At 39.6% G+C, this 23,552-nt stretch overlaps 1 protein-coding gene across 3 annotated transcripts in view; it reads right to left on the reverse strand.

Annotated features, from left to right (window-relative positions):
* diaph2 (diaphanous-related formin 2) overlaps positions 1 to 23,552 on the reverse strand; it is a 352,767-nt gene that overhangs the window by 317,338 nt on the left and 11,877 nt on the right. For 2 of the 3 annotated variants that reach the window (XM_068592230.1, XM_068592213.1), the window contains exons 3-6: positions 19,490 to 19,522; positions 17,236 to 17,412; positions 11,558 to 11,662; positions 6,657 to 6,677 (exon numbers count right to left, since the gene is read on the reverse strand). In XM_068592230.1, the coding sequence (XP_068448331.1) occupies positions 6,657 to 6,677; positions 11,558 to 11,662; positions 17,236 to 17,412; positions 19,490 to 19,522 (336 nt within the window). The remainder of the gene's footprint in view (positions 1 to 6,656; positions 6,678 to 11,557; positions 11,663 to 17,235; positions 17,413 to 19,489; positions 19,523 to 23,552) is intronic. The other variant, XM_068592221.1, reaches the window with a different exon arrangement.

Genomic DNA, 23,552 nt, shown 5'->3' on the forward strand with positions numbered 1-23,552 from the left:
GAACGATTAGAAATGCACAAGAGGACAGAGCCTGGCAAGGTTACCAACAGAAGTGCATCAGCACATCACCCACTGCAAGCATTCTCCGTGATAACATCTTGCGGAAAAAGCAGACAACTCCATCAACCAAAGCAAATAACTTACTAAATATACACAGATGTAGAGACGATATCAAAAAGCTAAAGGAGCAAATAAAGAAATCGGGAGTGACGGGAGGAGCAGGCAACCATAAAACATGGGGGTACACAGAATTTCACAGCTGTGTGAACAGTTAAAGCAGATGCGATGGGATGTGATGGTGGATGCATACAGAGAGGCAGGTTGTAAAAATATGCTATAAAGTTTATGGAGCCTAATGCGGCCCTGCAGGAGCCTCCTGCCGAGCTGAGCATGCCGACAGTGCCGTTGAGAGTGTGACAGAGCTGTGGGGGAGAGATGTACAACTGAGAGCATAGCCAGTATTCACAAGCTCCATCACTGGTGTGGGGACGTGCATACAGTACATAAAATTCACAGATATGCAATCAAAATGAACTAAGAATCCTATTTATTCCTCCCTCCTCCTCGCTAAAAGTACTCAATCATACTCCATCTCTCCTGTGCAATATCTAAATCTAAGTCGTAATATCCAAGTCTCTTGGAACGGCATTGAGAACAAAAAAGCGTACTCCATACAACGCGCGCGGACATGCAAGCATGTGCACACACCAACACAAATGCAGAGAGACTATAAAGCACTGCCATAGCTACTGTTCAATCCAATATCAGCATACTGTGACCACTCCAGCCTTTCATGTTCCCTTCAAAATAACGAGATCCAGCTCTCCCCTCTTCTGATTGAAGGGGAATGATTGTTTCTGCCTTTGAAAAGACATATGCTGTATTGAGAGACGATGTGTGAGGGGGAAAAGGAGGGAAGGATAAAAGCTAGCAAAGAAGGAAAGAATGAAAAGATGAAAACTGAAAGAAAATGAAAAAGATGACAAATAGTGATGGAAAAGTAACCTCTTTTTGTCATCCCTACTGGGAGCTAGAGTTGACTTAATCCTTCCCACACAGCCCACCCTCTGTCACAGCTAAACCTTTGCTTCTTCCACAGCCTGCAAAGGTCAATCCAACCATGAACGCCTGAAGACAAGCCGTTCAGCAGAAACTAGCAACATAATTGATAAATTGTATGTAGACCTTAAAGTTCAACTTTGTGACAAATGTGACACAAGCCATGACACCGTCAGCAGACAAATGAATTAGGTGGACGCGTATATATCTATCCTCCATCAGAGTGAACTTTGTCACATTTCATGGATGTATAAAAGAATCTTAGGTGGGTTACATAAACGCAGAAGCAGGGGCTGCAGCACAATGCAGCTTATTGCAATCGTGACGCACTATTATTCAAATGTTGTTGCTTTCCAAACTCCAATATGACCTCTCAGAATATTGAGAGAGGTGTAATAATAAATGAACTGGCTGAGCTCTGGGCAACTGCAGTATGACTGATGGCCCTCACAACATAAAGTGACAATGTGCAAGGGGTTAAAAGAAATTATGGAAAAGGGATTCGCACAGGTGACCCCCAAGGGTAAACTCATCACCCGTCACAGCTTGGTTGTGCGTTCAAACAACCACAAACGGTCTGTCATTAGCATATGGCTGTCCACACACTCCACAGGCCAACAACAGAGGTAGGCTTTTCCAAAACACAGGGGGAGGGGTTTAAATGAATTACCATTGCAAAATTGCCACAACTGTGGGTTGATATTACGAGTATTTGTAACCCCTGAAAGTGTGCATGTCTGTCATCCCTTGATGGATAGTTTTTTGTTTGTGACTATTTTTTACTAACACAATGATGACACAGATTGGCATTGGGAGCAGACTAAAGACCCACAACATATAAAGACACCATATATGACATAATTATGACCTTTGTGGAGATTTTTATTTAGCGAACCTAGCCTTACAAAGTATTACTTAAGATCTGATTGACACCTCTTTTACAGCGGCCATTTAAAAAGGCAAGTACACCTCGGAAAACTGAAAACTATGCTCTGAAATCTTAAAAAAAGAAAATGTAATCCACTTCAATCACCACACATTTGTATTTGTGAGCGACCAAAAAATGCTGTTTCCAAATCTCCACAACTAGTGGATCCATCACATTCAAACATTCAGGGATTGAACCTCCGATCCTCTGATTGAAGGACGACCCTGCTCCGCCGCTGAAGCCGCAGTCGCCCAATAAAGAAAGAAGCCTGGAAATAAAATTCCCTTGTGAATACCACTAAAGAAAAGAAGCAGTTAAATAGATGAAACGACAAATATTTGATATCTATTAAAAACACCTGACGACAGATTTGCAGATACACTATTAACATAAATAAAATAAATAAACCCTTCCTCATCTCACGCCGAGACAACTTTTTATGTCCATCAGATGAACTCTAAAATATTCTAACAGCTAATCTAAGGAACATCTTATTCAAACAGTCCCCTTGAGAGCATGTTTCCTTGATCTTAATTTAAGATAGAATCCATGGTGAACACTGGCTCAGGGCATGGGAGGCACACGCTATTGATTAATTTTTCATTGCCGTTCTTTTAAAGCACCAAGGACATGTGCCACATCAAATCTGCTCAACCCTCAGCACCCAGTTTAATAGCTCGCTTGAAACAAAAGTCTTTTGAGGCATGTGGTTTTAAAAAGGTAAAGAGGAGACTGAAGGAGGGAGGGGGCCTACATTTCCTTTCTGGCACACCATATTTCTTTTTTCAAAGGTTCTTCATAAGCACTCCTGGCACTTGATTGGAGTTAAAGAGGAACCAGATGTCTACGTTGTCCTCATAGCCCTGTAACTCTCTGTTTCTGTCTCCCTCGTTTCTCATCTGGCTGCTTTGCAATCCCCTGGCCTTACCTATAACTACCTGTTTACGTGTTACTCTATGTTCTGTGAGTGACGAGCAGGAGAGCGAGAGCACAGGCAACAAGAGAAACTCACATCACGGTTATTCATTTCACTGAGAGCATTCATTAGAACGTTAGTAGATCGTAGCTTCTCAAACGTGAGGATTGACGTGTGATGTGAGGAGATGTGATTTTTTATTTTTTTGTCAAAGCAATTGATTTATCAAAAACAAATAATGAATGAATTCAATATGGATAAAAGATCATTTGTTCCTGTGGTACTACTTGAATACACAGGCACTAGAGCCGGGGGAGAACAACCTCACATTCATTGCAGGTAAATCAAATTCTTCATCTGAACTTGATAATGAGGAAAACATGTTCGGGTTCAAGGCTTGTCCAATGCTTTGCTTGTAAAACACACAAAAGCATCTTTTTATTTGAAATGTTGTCGAATATGCGGCTCCACAGAGCACTTTTGCTTTGATAAAATTAAAGAAAATGGATGTATCCTTGGAGTCCTTTGAAAAAACATTCAATGACAAACAAGTGCTGGATTTTTAGATCTGAACAATGAAAGGGCAACATATTATTATACAACCATATATATATATATATATATATATATATATATATATATATATATATATATATATATATATATATATATATATATATATATATATATATATATATATATATATATACACACACACAAAAAAAGTTGATGTAAAAAATGTTAGAATTCTGCAGGAAAATAAAACACTTCTATTAAAAAAATAATAAATCAGCTCGCGCTGTGAAGATTATTTCTAGGGGTCAACAGATGGTTGTGGAGACTTTTTTATAACACGTAAAAAAAATGTAACAACATGTTTCAGACTGGGGGAATGTTTGTTTTACATTACATCGCCTATACCAGCAATATAATTTGCCTCCAAATAGATTATATGTTTGTGAAAGTCGAATTTCTGATTTACGGCAGAGAGAAAACATGACTGAATGTATCAAAAATCCATAGTGCCTGCAGCATATTGGACAACACTTAGGTGTGACTTGAAACTAAAGAAAACTGTCGCCACAAACAAAGCTTTATTCATTTGTATATATCAGAGCATTCACAATATGGCACAACCAGATTACTCTGGGGCAGCGCGACTGGAAAAGGTTGAGGACTTCTCCGCTAAAGAACAACCAGCGGAGCCTCATTTGATGTTTTTCTCTCAGGTCTGGGGATCTTTGGTCAAATCCACATACCTACAGCTATACAAAGGGATATATACACGTTCAAACAAGCACACCAACCATCATTGCCTGACATCCCAGAGCTGACCAGCATGTTACCATGGAAATAAGCTGTCATCTGTCCAGTCACACAGATATTGATCCCCTTGCTGTTGTCTGGAGAGATTGCTGCGTTTCAACACACGTGTAGCATTCCATCTGAACTGCAGCGCAGGTTAATGGCAGCGCGGAGACACGAAAGTCTACTTTCATGGCAACGCCGCGGGCGCCATTGATGGATTGTTACAACGTGGCCCTTGACTTGTGACGTAAATCAGGCCAATCTTTATGAAGACCGGCGCTACGAAGCCGCCGTAGTAATCAATAGGTGCCTGCCGCACGCTGCAAAAGGAGAGGCGCCTGGTCCATCCGAGCTGCTCGAGTTCACCTACAGACATGCTCTTTCCCAGGTATGTGTGTGTGTGTGTGTGTGTGTCGCTCATATTTCCCCTCAATCGTGCTTAAGGAGCTGGATAGAGCATGTGAGACTTAGAAGTGTTGCACACTTACACGCTGGTCAAACTGGATTAGAGGCAATTCACACAGTCCTCCATTCCCACCTTATTCTCGATTGGGAGAGGGAAAAGTGCCAGAGAGATTTCATGCCTGAGACAGAGGAGTTACAGTTGTGTGTTCCCTATAGACAATCCGAACCAACACTCTCCTTCCAGCACATCTGAGAGCACTCTATCCCACTGACAGCGTGAAAATGGGAATCTGCCAGCAAAGCAGGGAGCTAACTGTAGCCCAGAATTGGCTAACCCGGCTAAACACTATCCCTTTTTTCCCCCACTTTCAGGGGGGTTTTAAGAATGACAGCAGCTTTCAGTATGTAAGCCATATCTGTAGACTCCTGCTGCATGGTTGACATGGAGGTTACAAAGGTCATATCCAATGCTTCAGCATGGTCTTAAATGAAACTTCTTGAGGGCTTTTAAAGTATGTGTTGGTATTATCACTGCTGGACATTTAACCATGTGACTCTTTCTCTGCTACATGGTCACTGCTCTTGGTCATGTCATGTTTGTTTGTTTCCATTTCACGATGCCCGCCTAATACATTACCCCTAAGGGATAAATTAGGTTTTTTTTATTTTGTATTTGACATGGTTTGCAGAACTTCTGAAAGTAGTTATCCTCCTCGTCTCGGATGATCAGTCATGATACATGCTGTCATATTCCATTTACTGAACACAACGTGGCTATTGCTTTTGATTGAGAGCTGCTCAATTCAGGTCTGTATAGGCTGAGCTGAAAAACTCGCTTTTTCCACAGAAGTTACCAAGCACAAAAGAACAGTTTGATGAAGAAAGAGAAAATGCAATCAATACTAAATGTCTCAGTAAAATGCCTCAAAGAGCGAGGCTTGTCTGAGAGCATGGGCAGAGCAGAGGTCGTGCTGCTTGGCCTTGCCTGTGTTCCTGTTAAGCTCTACAGTCCTCCTAATCCTTACGGAACTCTCAAAAGGCAATGAAACACCATTTAGAGTGGCAATTCAACACTTGCTAAACCAATAACGGCGTCTCTTCCTTTCTTCTTAACGCACCTTCAAAAATAAAGAGAGAACTCATTCTTCAGAAAAGGCCACAGGGTGCCACTTTATGGGATCTTGAGAGAAAATAGGCAATTGGAATATTAGTCAGATGAAGAAGAAAAAAATGGCACCAATACATTGATAGCATCAGTTATATTTGATAAGAGTGCGTGGGTCTTACGAGAAGGAGGTAAAGTGAAACAACTTGAACAGCAAAATGACAACATGCAAGAAAAGAGTCTTGAGCCTTAAACATAAACAGAGTTGTTGACAACAAATTATAATATGTAGCTGTGAATACACTAAATTAATGTAGTTTATTATTTCTGTTCAAGGCAGAAGATGTTTTTGATATCTTTTTCCCGCGGTTCACTAGGTTCAGTGTGTGTGTGTGTGTGTGTGTGTGTGTGAACGTGCATTTAAGTGTGTGCTCGAAGCCTAAAGTGATATGTTTTCTTGGTACGAGTTATGTCCCAAAGACAGAATAAACACAGTGAAAGACATTTAGATGCAACATGCTCTGATAAACCGATCAGACTGCATAGTATGAGTATTTGTGTAAAAGCTATCACTCTTTATTGGTAGCACAATATTCAAATACTAATAGGTTTTACACAGCAATCTATTCCATAAGAGCCAACAAAGACCTCCTACTTCATTTTCAGGCAGTATAATTTCAAAATCCCTCATTTAAAAGTGCTACCATTTACATGCAGGAATTCGGTTTGCAATTTAAAGCTTTTCCAAATTACAGCCCATTAGCAAAATCAGGACTGAAAATAAGAGTCCAAGACATAAAAAAGACCTCACTTGCACAGTTTGGAACATGCCCCTCGACATCTTTCCAAAAGAAGATAAACGTCGGCGGGGGGAGGGGGGTGCAGATACACAGAAGAAAAAGATTCAGAAGCCAAGTAAATAATGGGCTACTTACCGGAACTTTGCTCCCAGATATCTGCATGCAGCGATCAGCAGAGAAGGTTAATGTGCAAAAAGACACAAACAGCACAATCATTAGTAGGCCAGAGAAACCTCTCCATTACACAATGAGGAATTAGCTTGTATGACATCACAAACACACTTGACAAGAAAAAAATAAAATACACGCCAACAACAGAAAACCTTTCATAATTCTAGGCACATACTGAAGATATTGTCTGTGTTTTGAGGCAGAAATTTACAAGTTTTTCTGAAAGACGAAGAAGAAGAAGAAGTTGTAAGGCATTTACATGACAAACATATTCTTAATGCATGGCAACAACATCTGTGGAGGTGATGAATCAACATGTTTAGACATGGTCATTTCCACACAAGAGATTTAATAATTTAATAACGGGGTGAATTCTAACTGACTTGTCATAGATTCATCTCAAAACAGGAACATTGGGAGTGTGGACAATGAGGCTGCAGAGGAGTCAAGCTGATTTCTATCAGCTGCCATTAACGTTGGGCTTCAGGTGTCAGCTTTGTGTGGCAGAGCTAGCTTGAACTGTGGCAGTCAGCACGATTCTTGGGAGTTTAACCTTGTTATCTGTCAATAGTGCCAGGTAGCAGGAGTGTCTTTTATTACTGCCACTGTGGGCCTTGTTTCACAGTAGGAGGGTTTATGTCAGCTGAGTAAATGTATTCTATACTGTGGCTGACAATTCTTTCACTGCCACATGTTTCCGAGGAAATGTACTTTGATTGCAGGAAGGTACAGGAAACAAACTGGGCTCCTTGTTTGTTACCTCTTTCTTTCTCTCCTTGTTTCATTCGCTCCCCTCCCTCTATCTCTTCTAATCTCCCTTTCTATTTCTTTTATTGTCACTTTTAAACTCTCCAAGTCTGTGGCCATTTTATGCTTGATTTCCCCTCTCCAGCCCTCTACCAAGAGTTTATGACAGCCATAAAGTCTCTTTTACTTGTGCTACCACCTGATCAAGCACATACTACTTTCTAATATGTCTCCACATTTCCTTTACTCTCCAGAAAATGCAGCGGCATGTCACTCTCTAACACTGGGAATATCTTCACCTCAATACTGCGGGCTAAACACCTTTTAAATCACATCATCACATTGACGTAGCTCACAGCTTCCACAGATGTTGATGCCATCAACATTGGATATATATTTTTGAGTTTTGTTTTCGAGCAGCTCGACCAAATTACAGACACCAGCTTGAGTGTGCAGAGACAACAATCAGTGAGGAGCTTGAGGGGGGGGACACAGCACAGTTTCATTAACAGCAAGTTTTAGTATTTTCAATACAATGCAACACCTTTTTCTCACTAAAACAAGGGCAAAACATATTACTGTTTAGATCCCTAAGTACTGTTGAGATATCACAAGTGAGATATGATATTGAGCATCTCAAATACAACAGTGGGGAAAATCTAATCAAGGCAGTTACTGTGTATAATATGTATTCTCAACATACTTGTAGCTGTTATCAACATTTTTACTAATGAATGGAAAAATATTCACTGATTGCATGAACACAATGTTTCTGAGCAAATGTCGGCTCCATTCAAAGAATAAAGTGGCCTCCTGGTTCTCACATAAATATTTGAATCAAACTTTAATAGTGATGCTGGACCATACTCCTCATAAGTCCCCCCCTTCTCCAATCACACCCTTCCTACGTCTGAGACACAGCATGTTTGACATGAAACAAGGAAATCATTATTGACAGTAAGAAAAGTACATTTCAGAGAAACAAGCAATGTTTTAGTGTAAAATGAATTGTGGCAGTTTTAATGATGTTGGCACAGGTTTACAGCAAGAAGAGAGAACAAGAAATGAGTTGAGAGAGAAAAGCAACTGTTCATGCAAAGCTAATGGCCAAGGACGTCCACAGACACGCGCCTACAAAAGCAGAGCTGGATTCCATTCAAACGCAGTTCAAATTCAAATGAACAGGGTTAATGCACAATTATCCCTTGAAAAGACGAGGAGGGAAAAAAAAAACTTTGACGTGGACATATTTCACTAAAGTAAACAAAGTAACTATCAGCCCTTTTATCATTTTATGAATGATTTGAAGATAGTTGGCTTAATATCTTGTTTTTTATTTCAACACGCATACAACTATATAATATAAAAATATACATATACAAGAAAGTTGTCCATTGTGGAGGCAACCATGAGCACCCAAAGCTAATCCATGAGGTTAAATGTTTAATTCTTCTGTTGCAGATGAAAATAAGGTTACTTTATTTTGGGCACTCATTGCTCAATTGAGCAGGTCTGCGGAGGTAAATCAGAAATAGGACACAAAATCCAAGGAGATTTCAGATTTAAACTTCCAAAGCCTTTTAAGTGTGCATGCTTTGCATCGGCATACATTAAGACAGAAACGTTGCTGTCTAGATCTTAAAACACAAATTTGAGTATTATGTGAATGTGGGGGAGTTTTTGACATTCATGAATCTCCAGCTTGTATCTCTGTGGCTAAAATAAAATATAAAACAAGACACGCCTGTAAGAGGAAAATTTAAAAAAAATCCCTATCTTGTGAAATGTTCTATTGGGACCTTATAATATCATCTCGAAAGAAAAGCAAAACAGAAAATTGAGATAAACGTGTGAAGCCCTTCCAAGTCCCCAAAACAATGCAGCACACATCTTTGATGAACAAAGATCGACTCCCATTAACAGTGGTGGAATCACAACAGAACAAGACACCCAACATGTCCAAAACGCGCCACGCAGACATTCATCACCATTTATGGACCACATTCATATTTAGCCCACCCTGCATGCTCATCAGCAACAGAAAGCAGCATAAGCCCCAAATAGTGCAGAAGACAAATACGTTTTAGTGGTGCTGTGGGATTCTTTAAGTTTAATGCATAGAGGCTCACACATGAAAAATTGTAGTGTGGATGCAACACTGGAAAAAGCCAAACGGATATATATTTTTTTTATTTTAAAGGGCAAAGCAATCACAAAACCTGCCTTCCAATTAGGTTTCTACATTTTTTACTTGTGATGAAAGACTGTCCTGTGATTTAGTGCACGATGATTCTGGGCAATACACGCTACTGTAGTTAATAAGCATGAACACAAATCCCACTATTTTAAACACTACAGAGCACAGTTTCAGCACGAGGCAGTGAGCTGCATGCTGGGATGCTCCAGCTTCATTGTGACTCAGATTTATCTTTCTCTAAAAAGGACCACGGGATATCAATTTAGTCAGGAGTCAGTTTTAAAGATAGAATAAATTAGGTACGATGCAGTTGAAACAACCTCAAACATCTGCTATTTCAAAAGCAACTAAACATGGTTCAATAGGGCCCTGGATTATTTTTATACAATTTTTACTTAAAAGGCAGAATGAGCAGGATCTTAAAAAATAAATAAAATCAATCATCCCTTATGACCAACTAAACAGAGACCCTTCCTTTTATATATACTTTCTTATTCTGGACATTTCTGGGCATCAAGCTCAATAAAACATAGCAACCAGGTGCCTGATCTTAAAGTCATACGGTCTGCAAAATGGCAGAAAAAGCACCGAAAAATCCTATTTATATTGTCTTTTAGAAAAACACATTTAGAGACCATCAGAAACAATTGCTATTGCTGTTTATGGTTGTAGCACTACGATGATGAACTTTGAAAAAATTAAATAAATATCTTGCTCCAACTTGCCTCATATTTACACAAATAAGTGTGTAGAGTGTCTCTCACTACCAGGGAGATTTGTTGGCAGTGTTTAACGTTTTTTTAGAATAATGCACAAAAGTAAACTAAATTATTAAATTCAGCCAAGTTGTCCTCTCGGTCACTTGTGTAATATCAGTAATTGACAATTTGTCTATGTTTTAAAGTGTCTTAGTGTAACTGCGCTTGCATGAATTCATCATTCCTGACACTCAACCCTCCCCCTTCCTTCAGTCCTATTAAATGTGATAGCAGGGTGCTGACAGACATTACATTTTGTCCTTCGCTACACAGATTACGTTATTCATTTGAATAAAATATCAGCGTTCACAAAGCATAATGGGCCCTGTGAGGAATTCAATCATCTCGTATAATCGTCATTATCAATAATGCCAGTTAATTACCATAACAATGAAGACCGGTAATAAATGATGACGTCGAGAGAGCTACCGGGTTCGGGAAACGATGGGGACAGAAATCTTTTTTTCCCTTCTGTGCTGATGTGAATTTCACCTCATAGGGTTGGCTATTATTTCAATGGAGGATAGAAAAAATCATCACACATTCATGGCTTTCCATCAGATATCTTGACTTTTTAACTGATGTTTTTGGATGAGAGAGGTCCTCCAGTTCTAGATCTATGCCGCAATAATGTCCGCGTAACAATGGGCAACTTTAAATTCAACCTCTTTGCCATAATGTTTCAAAGTGTCCTGTTAAACAGTCTAAAAGACTTGCTATTCTTGAATTTTGTATTTGCTTGTTTCCTACTCGCTGTCATACTGCTGTTGAACCAAGAGGTTGACTGCAAAGCAAATGATGAGGCCGGTCACCACCAACACCAAACCAGCATGCAAGTACACAACTGAGCAATCTGCATGCAAGCACCTGATCATCCAACTAGCATTGAGTGAGTGAGTGACTACAATCTATATCTGATCAACTGCAACAGCAAATTGCTGCAGTGTCAAATTTCTTTGTCTAAATTGCACAAAGATGTGTGACTCAAGCACTAAGAGAGAAGTGAGAGAAAGAAAAGAAGAAAAAAAACAGAGGTGAGTGTGTGCAGGATGACAAAGCAAGCCATGAAGCAGAGGATCAGGGTAAACTCATTCTGGTGATCCACTACAATTATACGGCACACGCTCTTCAGTCTATGACTGTAGAGGTGAACTCTCACTTACAGATTTGGCAGTAGCTGAGATGTACTGGACCACCATCTCGCGTTTGGTGCTCAAGTCTTTTCCACGCAGGGGGGCTTTGCGTTCCTCATTCAGGTTCATGTCCTCCTAGATGCACACAAGACAACCAGAAGAAATGTTATGTCTGTAATGGTAGAAACAGGATGCTGCTCAGAATGTAGTACAACACATGTATGGTGAATGCTGATGAATTGTACAAAATAAACAAGGGGAAATTCTGATTATTAAATTACATATTTAGCTGACGCTTTTTTGATTATATTCTCAAAACACTGGGTCGACTGAGAAAAAAAGCGTACAGAAGTTGTAAACCTAAACCTAAAAGAACAGAGCAACCAGGTGCCTGAAAAAAAATAACTGCATTTCAAAACATTGAACCATATTAATGTCAGCACAACCGTTTCACTAGTAAGAAGAAATATCTTAGACCTACCATCAATTATACTTTTAGTTCCACTATTGCCCTTTCACATCAGATCCTGCTCTTCTACCGATAAATGCATTTCTTTTCCATCCGTTTGTTTCTTTGTCAAAATCAGGAGGTTCAGCAACAGAAAACAATGTCAGTCATAATTAGACCTTGAAACAAAAGTAGTAAGGCTGCAGCAATAGAACTAAATACCCCAACTCAGAACAACAGAGCAAAAATCAAAACGCGCTGCCTCTATTGAGGCCACGCAATCACATCCGATAGGCTAGATAGGCAATATCTGTGTGTTATTGGGAGTATTATCTTTGTGCTACTTTAATTCTGCATCACAAAAGAGGTCTTTCATGTGAGAGACATCAGGGGATGGAGCGAAGGCCGGACAGAGCACTAAAAGCCAGAGAATGACATGATGATTAGAATGGAGGGGGATGTTTATCAGAAGTACTCTCTCACAAAGAGACGGCTGGAATGAACAGAAAAACAGTCTCCTCTGGGTTTTAGGGCAGTGAGCTTGAAGATGTGGAGCCATGCTGCCCTCTGCTGGGGAGCGCAGGAAGCCAAGTGTCCTTTTGTTCGGTTGAACTGATTATTTATTATTTATTTCTGGTCCTCCAATCCGGTTGAATGTACATTTCACCAAATGAATTAAGCGTGTCACTTCTAAACTAGAACATTTTAATACAGCGGTGTTTGAATATCCTACCACAAGTAATCTGATTCAAACTATTCTGCTTCATTTGCTGATGAAGCATAAAAAAGGAATCCCATCCAGGGGCACCGTGACCTAAATTTCTCCTACATGTTCTCTAGTAAATACCCTCTGAGCAAAAAAATGTTAAAATAAAATGAACATCCTTTTTGAACAACATAGAGGCAAAACATGTGGCTGGAAGTTTTGCAATTGGCAGTTTTTTTTCACTGAAGGAAACCAGCAGGTTCTTTTAATTAATCTTTGAACCCTGCTCATCTTTCTGCTTAATTGGCATTCAATAAACGAGGCATAATGTGACGGGGCGAGTATGCTGTATAAGGGGAAGGAGGAGTGGGCCAGCGGGATGCTTGTCATGGGGCATGCTGGAGGAATGAGCCATCCATGTTTCGTCTACAAAATGATTAATGCTCTTTTATTAATTATACCCTCACAGGCTACATAAGGAATCCCAGAGTATCTTCGACTATGCTGCTGGCAAAGAACTGAAATGAGAGGATTTGAGCTTGTATCAATGACAGTGGAGTTACCAAGACATATGTTCTAGATCTCACGTTGGTCTGGCAAACTCTTTTAACACTTATCAGTCTCCACTTGTCTTGCTTATACTACGCCAAACATGATCTCATTTTTGCAACACTTGACAAATGAAGCATCCTGAACTCCATGAATAGGCTTGTGCCGATTGGTTGTTGGATCGGATATTGGGAAATGATGGAATTATATAATTGTTGGCAAATTAAAGGTGATTTTAACTAACTTAGCAAAGCGTTCATCAGCAGGGGGGGATAGTGCAACAAGGTTCCCTGCATTTCCGTACAGAATATTTTGTTAGAATTGTTTTAATAATTACATCTATCTCTTTAAGATGCATTGTTTGAGAAGAGTGACAGGAGAAGGGACTTTGTAATGTATTAATGATGATAATTTGAATGTTAATGTTACGAATGAAGCTCAAAGCTTATAATTATTTTAAGGAACAAGACACTGATATTTTCGCACCAAGCTCAGACACATTGAAGTTGGAATCAAAAAAAGGTCTGAGGGGGACGAGCATACCTCCAACATAAGTGTTTCATATCAATATTGGTTGAGCATACTCATAAATGGACTTGCAGCATATTGTTAAATATGTATATCCCCCTGAGATTTAAGACAATCAACACATTGATCATAAATACAGTCAAAGCCACCATGTTCTTGACTGGCCAAGTGAGCCACCTCAATCCAAATGAGCAGGTGTTTAATTTAGTAAAGACACTGCCCCCAAAACATGCAATATGTGAAGATGGCTGCATGACAGGCCTGGCAACGCATCCGTAGGAAGACACCAACTCACAGAAAAGAGCCTTTATAACTAGCATCAAATATGTCTGAGTCTGAAATGGATCTGAAGAGTATGATGAAAAGTGGATCTAAAAAAAGTAGAGGACGGATAAAAAAATGTTTTGCTTCAACCGTAACAAAGTGATTATTTTGTCCACTGCCCTCCAGTCTGATCCATGTGTGTGCAAGGGCACACGCAGTAACTCTCCTGAGGGCTGGTTTTAATGTCCTGGTGCAGAGGGTAACTGCTGAGGGATCACATAGGAGCTTATTACTCGTGGTGTACATCCTGACAATGGTGCATGGAGGCACATAAAACCCTCAAAGCACTGCAACGTGACGTTCCTCTTTCACTGGTCCTCCATCGGTGCGAGCACCTCACTACCGTCCACTATGTTCGCCAAGGAGAAGGCGCTCTCTGAAGAATGGTAACAGAGACAAATTGGCACTGGATCCAAATCAATTCAATCAATCCTAAGTAAGGATGTTATGCTCTTAGGGGGGTTTCATGCTGACAGACAAGTAAAAGCATAATTTGGGTGAGAATGCCATGCCTGTTAATGGTCACATCAGCAGAGTCCTAAGTTGCCGATATGTGGCAACTAATGACACAAAGTCACGCCCATCAGGGAGATTTTTGTCTGGATGGAGAGGACAAGTTCATGTATCTGAGATCCTCGGATCCCACTTCTGCTTTCTTTTAATGGTACTTTTATTGACAATAAAGACGTGAATGGATGATTAAAATGGGTGTGCATTGCACCAAAGTTTAGTTTAAAGGTCCAACATCTTGCTGAATGCTGTTTAACTTTGTTCACATGTTATTTTGTGTTACTGCGCTCCACGGTCCACCCTCTTGGATTGGAGCCTGCGACTGCAACACAGCTGCCTTCTTAGTGAGATGCAAATATCAGACATTTCATCAGTGGATTTACCGCTGTGCATTTTTATGAAGGGCTCCGAATTCCATTTGTAGACATTTTGGTCAATCTAACAACAGGACACAAAGTCAAGACATACACTGCGCCCTTCTAGAAGGCAATGCTGAAAATGCTTTTTCATGCATTTCCATTGCTGTATTTGTATGTAATATACTTCTACGAGAACGAGTTCATTTGGTTTTCCTCCCAACTGAGTGTTTCTTCCGACATTTCCCCCGATCCCTTTGATGACCTTTCATTAATAGGGTTTGTGCTGTTTAGGCTTTTGGATACAAAGCGTGTATGTGTAAACTACTTTTCAGAGAAAAATATTTTCACTTCGCCATAATCATTAATGCACAGTGGGTGGTCTCACAGATATGGCTCGGGTCATCCTTTCATTTGAAGCAAGCTAGACATCTGAGGCTGTGGCATGCAGCACCATAAAAACAGTCAATAACAGAACGGGTGTAAAGACAACGAGAGCTGAAATATGTCTGTATGACATATAAAGAGAAAGAGAGATGACAAAGAGAGATAGATGGGGAAGAGAAGCTACTCGCATCAAAAGGAACTAGCCGACACTGTCCTTTCACTGTATGCTGCATTAAAAGCAGAAAAGTTTACAGTAAAGTTAACAGAGCAAATAGTGGTGGCTTTAAACACACATAAGTAAATAAACCTTTTTTTTCATTTCATTACTAATTATACCTCCCAACCTGAAGTGTCAAGGCCTGTCAAATGTCAGAGCAGCAACATGGCTTCTGTGTCATCTGTCACTGAGCAAATTGAAGCCTGGATTTAATGTCACGCCGCTGTGAGCACAAACATAGTAATTGAGAGGTGAACTGAGTGACAGGGATGAGCATCCAGGCAAGAAAACACTGAGCAGTAGCCTGATGAAAACCAGGAGCGCTGGTCGCATTTCTCTGGCCTGCGCAATAAAGACCATTGTATGAGAAAAAAGGAAAGGCAGGCACCGTACCGCGCACATTACCCACAATCGTACACACAACCTATGCAATGAAGCCAGAGTAATTCAGCTCCCCACTTCAAAGAGGTGGGCTGAAAGCTTTTTGTTAGATTTCAATCCTTCAGTACATAATGCATTTCAATGGAGAAAATCATAAGTGTGACAGAGCTTTGACCCCCACAGATGTGTGGCAAGTAAATTTTAAAGTTTTCTTGTTCTTCTGAGAGTAGCCTTTGGAGTCTGTAGGTGAAGCCCTGCTTCAGAAAAGCTTAACATCTGAACAGCAGGCGCATTTATCTTTACTATAAATACTGCACTCTACTGCCTCAAGTCTATTTTGAATGTTGTAGCATGTCCTTTGAGAGAGTGAAACTTTGAATGGAATATTTATGAATATATTTCACACATTTGACCTCAGGTTGGGGTCGGTCATTAAAGTAGAGGTCCTCTGTAACCCAATGAAAGGACTCTGTTTTCACGTCACCACGGGAGTCGACTCGTACGCTGCTCTCTGGACCTGCAGCCGGATGTGCCATCGCTCCGCTATTGATTTTCGGGGGCTTCAACCTGCATATTTTTTGTATCATTTCACCAACCTCTGCAGTTACACCAGTGGTTTTCAATCATGCATTGGGATATAAAACACTGATCGTTTTCTAATCTGTCATTATTAAAAAAGGAAAATTATTATTATTATTATTATTGTTATTATTATTATTATTATTATTATAATAGAGGAAGTTTATCTGTCTGTGTCTGATCGCTTAGTTGTTTACATGTTCACAAGCAAACTAGTATTATTGGGTCTTGGATTATGTATGGGGAGTATGCCGATGTTAACATCATATCCTGGTTTCAGATCTAATGTGAGATATTTTGGTCAACTTGAACAAAGCCCTGATATACATTGATTGGAGAATTCTATCAATGAAAATGATTTAGTAGAATGAATAAAAAATGCTACGATGCTGAATAAAATTAAACGAGCTGAGAAAGGCATTCCTTATCATGATTCCTTTCAAAGTTTGGATCTTATCAGCATTAAATCTTTGGGTGATATAGAGATATAGAAAAGCTTTTTAGACTTAACTTTGTCCCTTGTCAAACTCCTCTTTACCAACATACACGGCCGCAGCCGTTTCTCAACTTGTGTGCCTCTTTGCACAGATTTATTCATCAATTTAAAATGTAATGATAGAGTGCACACTTTTTATTATTATGTGGAAGCTGCAATAAAACTAATGTGAAGTACTCAAATTCATCATGAGGAGGAATCATTGCGAAAGTAAAAACAAAGCTCACCATCATCTTCTCGAAGAGGTCAATGATCTCCTTTTCCGAGAGGTTCATGGAGCGGTCGTCAAAAAGCGGCTGTGGAACTGGCAGCTCAACTTGGTAAGAGAGGGGATCTGTTGGGTGCTGTATGAGTGGCTTCTCCTTCTTCATCCCAGTTTTCCTGAAACTGGTGATGCGATCACGCTGAAAGAAAACAGAATGTTTGATATATGAAAAATATGGCACTGCTAACAATCCACTGGAAAAACTGCCTATGACCCAAATGTCATGTTCATAAACATCAGAGTTGTTCTGTGTTCTGTTTTCAGAGGACACTGATCACCATAACTTACAGTAAACAGGACCTCTCAGGGTAATGACAGTTCCTAAGGTGTTTGCTTATATAAAGTGGAAAATATAGGGAATAAAATTAAAAAGAGCTGATAATTTTCCTTCAGATCAATACATCCGTACAATAAAAAAAAAGGATTGGTAATCATCTTCAAAAACCTTTTTGAGAAGGTTTGGTTGGAATTCTTTTTACATCTCAACAGCAATCAATCAATCAGATGTTCTGCCGGGGGGAAAAGAACGGGATCTGTGTCTGTCGCACAACTGTAAAAAGCCCAAAGGATTGGACGGGCTCCCTGCCAATGTACGTGAACTCTAGCTTTAAAGCAGTGCTTCTTAAAGTGGGGTCCGTGGCTCTGCCTGCAAAATAATTTGCTCAAAATCATAAAATTGTGCTGTGTCATTAAAAAGTACAGATGGTGACCATTTGCACCAATAAAAACAAGCGTATTGCGTCTTTTCCACTCACGATGTTAGCTACGGCTCAATAGAAACTCTGATTTGAGTGTGACACACAGCAAGAACTTTGTTATTTTTAAAATGAAGCTTTAGACTGGTAAGTTTCGACATCTGGTTTCATTATGTCAGTATTCCTACTGTTTATTAGAAATGTTAAACAGCATAGCTAATTTATTAGAATAAAGAAAAATAGCAACAACAAATGTTGCTACATCCTTCTTACTAATGGGATGTTTAGGTTTGTACTGAAGTTGCCGCAAGACCGCAGACCATGCTGTTGCCAAAATGAAGAGGTTCACTCTTTTGGGAAAAGACTTATTTTGTATTACTTGGCCAGACGGTGGCGCTAGAGGAACGATCACTGTGGAAAGCCACGATTGAGAGTTTGGGTAATTTTGTGGTCAGCAATTTAAGGTAAAGATCATGACTTCACCCAGCTTACGCCACGCCAACGCCACTGAGCAAAAACGTTGGACCGAGAACTGATTGAATTGGACCACACCTGGACCTCCGGTGAGGCTAAAAACAAGTAAATGTTTATGCAGTAAATATGTCTATTACCTTTTTTAAGTCTACTTGTTTAATATGCATCTTTTGAGAATATTACAAGTTGTGATATACTGGTGGCAAAAACATGTGTATTTGACACAGATACAGTATGACATTCATCAGGACTTCACTTACCATCATACCTGTAGGATTACCTGCTTTGTGCTCAGTTTTTGAACGCAATAACTCATGGTCACTGTGACAACTACAGTGAGGTTCATTTGAATTTACTATATTCATCTGTTAAAGCTATTCTGCTGAATGCAGTGTAGTAACTTTTAGTGCAAAAGCAGAAAAAGGAACATGAAATACATGCAACAAATCAATGTTAGTTGTATTTTGTGACATGGGATGGAGAGAACATGCTGGATGAATGGACACATGATAATTAAAATGGAAAGACAAACATGGCATGATGACATGCATGATGTCAAGACTTTGCTGAAATATTACTGGATGGATCAAACATACCGTGTGCAAACACAAAAACAGCACAAGCTTCTGAGTGTCAAACTTTGAGGCTGTTTGTTAACTATGGGTATTAAAAAAGCCCCAGGCAGAGTCATCTAATCGGAAGTGCAACTGATAATTGCACACTAAATGATCTATGAGCTGCTTATAAAAGTCTAGATGCTGAAGGCTGAATTTAGTTAATTATGAAAAATGTAAGACATTTGTGACACCACAGTAAAAATCCATATTTTATTTATCCAGTATTATGAAGGACAACCAAATAAATAAGTGATGTAACTTAGCCTTAGTTTTCCATGTTGCGTTTGGTTATAATGTTAATTTAATAAATTCTCTCCTGGTACATTTGAACCATCCACACATTTCAGTTATAAGTCCCATGCTGCCGTGACATGACACAAGATGATGCAAAACAAAACTAGTCACACCAAAATCAAACCGAGCACCTTACCATATCGTCAGCCAATGTTTTTATGTGTATGTTCTGTTGGAGGGAGGGCAGAGTGTGAAATACAAAATCCAACAGAAAATGACCACACCGGAAACCGCCCAGTATGTATCCCATCGGAGGTGCTCACACATGTACAGTGTCCTCTGGTTGCTGTCTCATTTCCCTCTCAGAATCCAAATCAAGTTTCCAATGAACAACATACCAGAGTAGAATTACAGGATCTGTCTAAACAGCTGGTCTGTGCACAATGCTGGACACTGCACATGTGTATGATGCGACAATACTAGGTCATCCCAAATAATATGGTTAAATGTATGTAGACGTAAGTGTGTGTTCAAGAGTGAAAACCTCAAGCGCACACACTTAAAAGACACATATCAAAATTATATATATAAAAATGAGTAATTTAAGGGAGCGAAAATCCCACGGCCGCGGACATAATGAGCATACTTGTTCTCAGCACTCTTTGAAAACATGAAGGTTAGTGCTGCTTGCTTTTTGTTTGGCGCATCCCTAAAATAATACACTTTCACAAGGCAATATGTCACACCCTGGCAAAGTCAACCACCAAAGAATTATTGTATCTCTGTGTGTACTAAAGAGCATCTCTTGTAGTGACAGTGGCTGAATCATTAGTGTTCCCCAACTGTTAATATAAAAGTCCAGACAAAGAAACCCACAACTTCTCAACTCTCTGCGTTTGCTCGCAAATCAAATCTTAGCCGCCTCAAAAGAAAATGCTTTACCGTAGAACAAAATTAAAACCACAACTTCTCTTTACCACAGATGTTTATCTTCATCTCAGACACAATAAGACAGGCTACAGCCAAAGGCTTGTGGCTCGGCAAGGGGACAGTCATTTGAAACACACCTCAAATGGGAAGCAGAAGCAACACTGCCATATGCTGCGGCGCTAGGCTGTGAAGCACTAATGAGTAGGGAGATGTGGGGTGGTGATGGCCATAAAGTCTGCCTCCAGCCGAAGATTTCACTCCTATTCTAATCAGGAAACTACTGATGCTGGGGCAAGCAAACAGATTGGCTCTAACCTGCACCTCTCTCTGTGCATCTTCATCAGCTGTCGCTGTGGGCAACACTGAGCAGGCAGTCAAACTGCCATATCTAAAAGGAGCTTTGTCTGCAACTGCTGATCAACAGTTGGGAGATAAAGCGACGAGGCGCAGAAAACAAAGCTTCAGTTTCTATGTGCAGGAATCATGGTTTGTCCAAGCTGTTACTTCCAGTCAGGATAACAAATACGACATTTTCATCCGGCATTATGCAAAGAGAGGTTCTGCCTCATATGTCCAGGTGTTTGTTTCACTTGTTAGGCTGCCTTTAGAGTCGCTGCACAACTTCTTCCAATATCAGTGCAACTAAGAATTTGACCTGGGCAACAACTTTTCCTACTTCTAACTCAGAGAGCATGTATCATTAAGCCCAGCATTCTCTTGAAGTCTAAAACTGCGTGAAACAATAGCTAATTTTCAAATGAAGTACTTAAACATTTTCTAATCAATTTAACAACAATCAAACCACTGTTTGGTTAATTGCCTTGACTTGAGGGCCTTTCCTTGCCCATTATCTTGGCAACATCGCAACAATGCAATTTAACATCTAACAATTAAGCTTGCATGTCCTCTGGGCTTCTCCCGCTTATTAAAGTAAACTTTTTCATCATAATAAATGTTTATTACCAAACACATATTCCTCTAAATAACCTAATCAAATTAGCTCAGGGTCCCTCTTTAATCAAATATTATTATGACTCCTCGTAGATCTTTAAAAAATGAAAACACAGAGCAATATCCCAGAACTTGAGAGTCAATTTGGGGACACAGAACAATACCAGTATGCACATTTCATGCAATGCCTTTTTAAATGAATATTATAAAGTACAATTACTGGTAATATTACATTAACTCATTATAGCCTTTCATTAATCTTAGTTTCATTAGGTGTCACATACAAGATGGACAAAGGAAAAACTTTCTTTCAAATTGGCTACTAGTGCACAGTTTTTAAATAGCAACGCCTGTTATTCCCAACCAATTTAACTAGACCATCTGTATGATGTCATTTTAACTCACTCACTGGAACTATCACTATAAAATCAGTAGCCATTGATGCCTCTGTAAAACGAGTTTAGAGGGAAATTAGGTTTTACTTTAATTAGTTCTAATAATAACAAAGGATTACTGGGAGTTGGCAGTGAGGACTATAATGCAACGCGCTTGTTAACAGTTCGTGGCAACTTCATAAAACTATCTTGTGTTCGTGTTTAATCAACTGCTTGGTTCAGCTACTGGCAAGGTGGCGTGAGCAGCACACACCTTTTTTTAAATGTGGCAAAAAAAAGAAGTTACATTTCCTAAAAAGGAAAAAAAAAAAGGGAAGAGCTGTGAGAAATGAAGGCAAATGGTGTAAATTGTGTAATTACCCTTATACACTAGTATATTTCTCACACCACATTAGGTTAATTTGTTTCATAAACTCAAAGGATATGTGTTGCTTATTCAGAGGGTAACAATTATAAACACAATACACTACCTAATTCCTGTTTGGCATATTTCCTTTTCCCTCTCTATTGTATCTCATTGCTGCAAACATCAACAATTCAGGGCATGTGGACTGACGCTGCATTGAAAATATTTTACTAACACTGCTCAGAACCATGAGGCAATAGATTATTATCAACTCATCAGAAGCAATAGGGCATTGACAATAGAGAGCTTATAGATAGATGCTGTACTTACTGCACTTTACACACAACAACAACAATAAAATACATAAATGAACAGTCAAGATGTCTTTACTCAAAACAAAGTATATTATCAGCTCGCCAGGAACAGACAAGCTGACAACTCGTCATTATAACAAAGTCGACACATACAAGACTGTGTATATGCTGTTAATCACCAATGCACACTGCTTCCTCATAGGTGTTACTGATCTTGAAGTCCTAGAGGGACATGAAATAGTGTTGATGCATAATATGCAGTGTGAAGATGGAACGGGTTACGCAGATACTATGTGATCTCGGTCAGGAGTCACAACTTTAAAAGAACCATTAGGGAACTCCTCCATCAGCATTGTACGGTCTGGATTATTCAGATTATAATTCTGCCAATACAACATTGCAGAGTGGGCTTTTTTTATGTATAATGGTTTACTTACTTCAGTAGCTCATTGGAGTTCATTTGCAATTCAACTAAATGTTCCTGTTGTGACAACAAAACTAAGAGGTGGAGGAGTACACTGCAGATAAAGCACACAACACGGGGCACTGCTGTTTTTGTTCCAACAGTTGCTGGGAAAACTTTGGGTTTGCCAATTTGCTACAGCTTGTGAACATTACAGCACCCGAAAGCACAGTAACAGTAGAAAGCATGCAGGATGCATAGACATGTATAATGATGGCGACACACCTTAAACTCCTAAAGCTCTCAGAGGAATGTCAGCAGAATGAACACAAGTGTTAAAAACAGCTTTCCATGAATATAGCACTGCTTGAATACAGTCAATGGTAAAAAAAGAAGAAAAAAAAGAATGCAAGTTGCTCTGATGCACCATGCTACAGTCTGTATACAAACCCCTGTAGGAGTGATAGCTAATACATGTGTGTACCCATTATCGAATGACAGGTAGGAAAAGAAAGAAAATGTTTTGTATTGTTCTGAATGCCTCTAAATTGGGTGCTTGCTCCTTGACATTTCATTAAGGTGTACCAGAGCTCTTACTCGAAAGAGGTGTGGCGCTGTGTTCAGATCTCCTGACAGACACATACATCTTTATCACAGACAGTAGACTTTAATTAATAAACCATTATAAACCGATGCGAATGGAACTGGGTATAATGTAAAGGAAACCAAAAGGCAGTATTCACACTGAAGAACAACTGAGCTCCGAACTGTGGCAAACTTGTAGTAACATTACAGACTAATGTCTGATAGTCATAGCCATAAAAATCAAAATTACACCATTTGTCTTTGTGTAATCAGATACCGTGCTCAATTTTGGACAAGTGGCATCAGACAGCACCAAATACCAACCGAGTAACTGA

The sequence above is a fragment of the Clinocottus analis genome, unplaced genomic scaffold, assembly GCF_023055335.1.
Source record: "Clinocottus analis isolate CAN_PGR_092001 unplaced genomic scaffold, fCliAna1.0.p SCAF_10, whole genome shotgun sequence".
Taxonomy (NCBI): Eukaryota; Metazoa; Chordata; class Actinopteri; order Perciformes; family Cottidae; genus Clinocottus; species Clinocottus analis.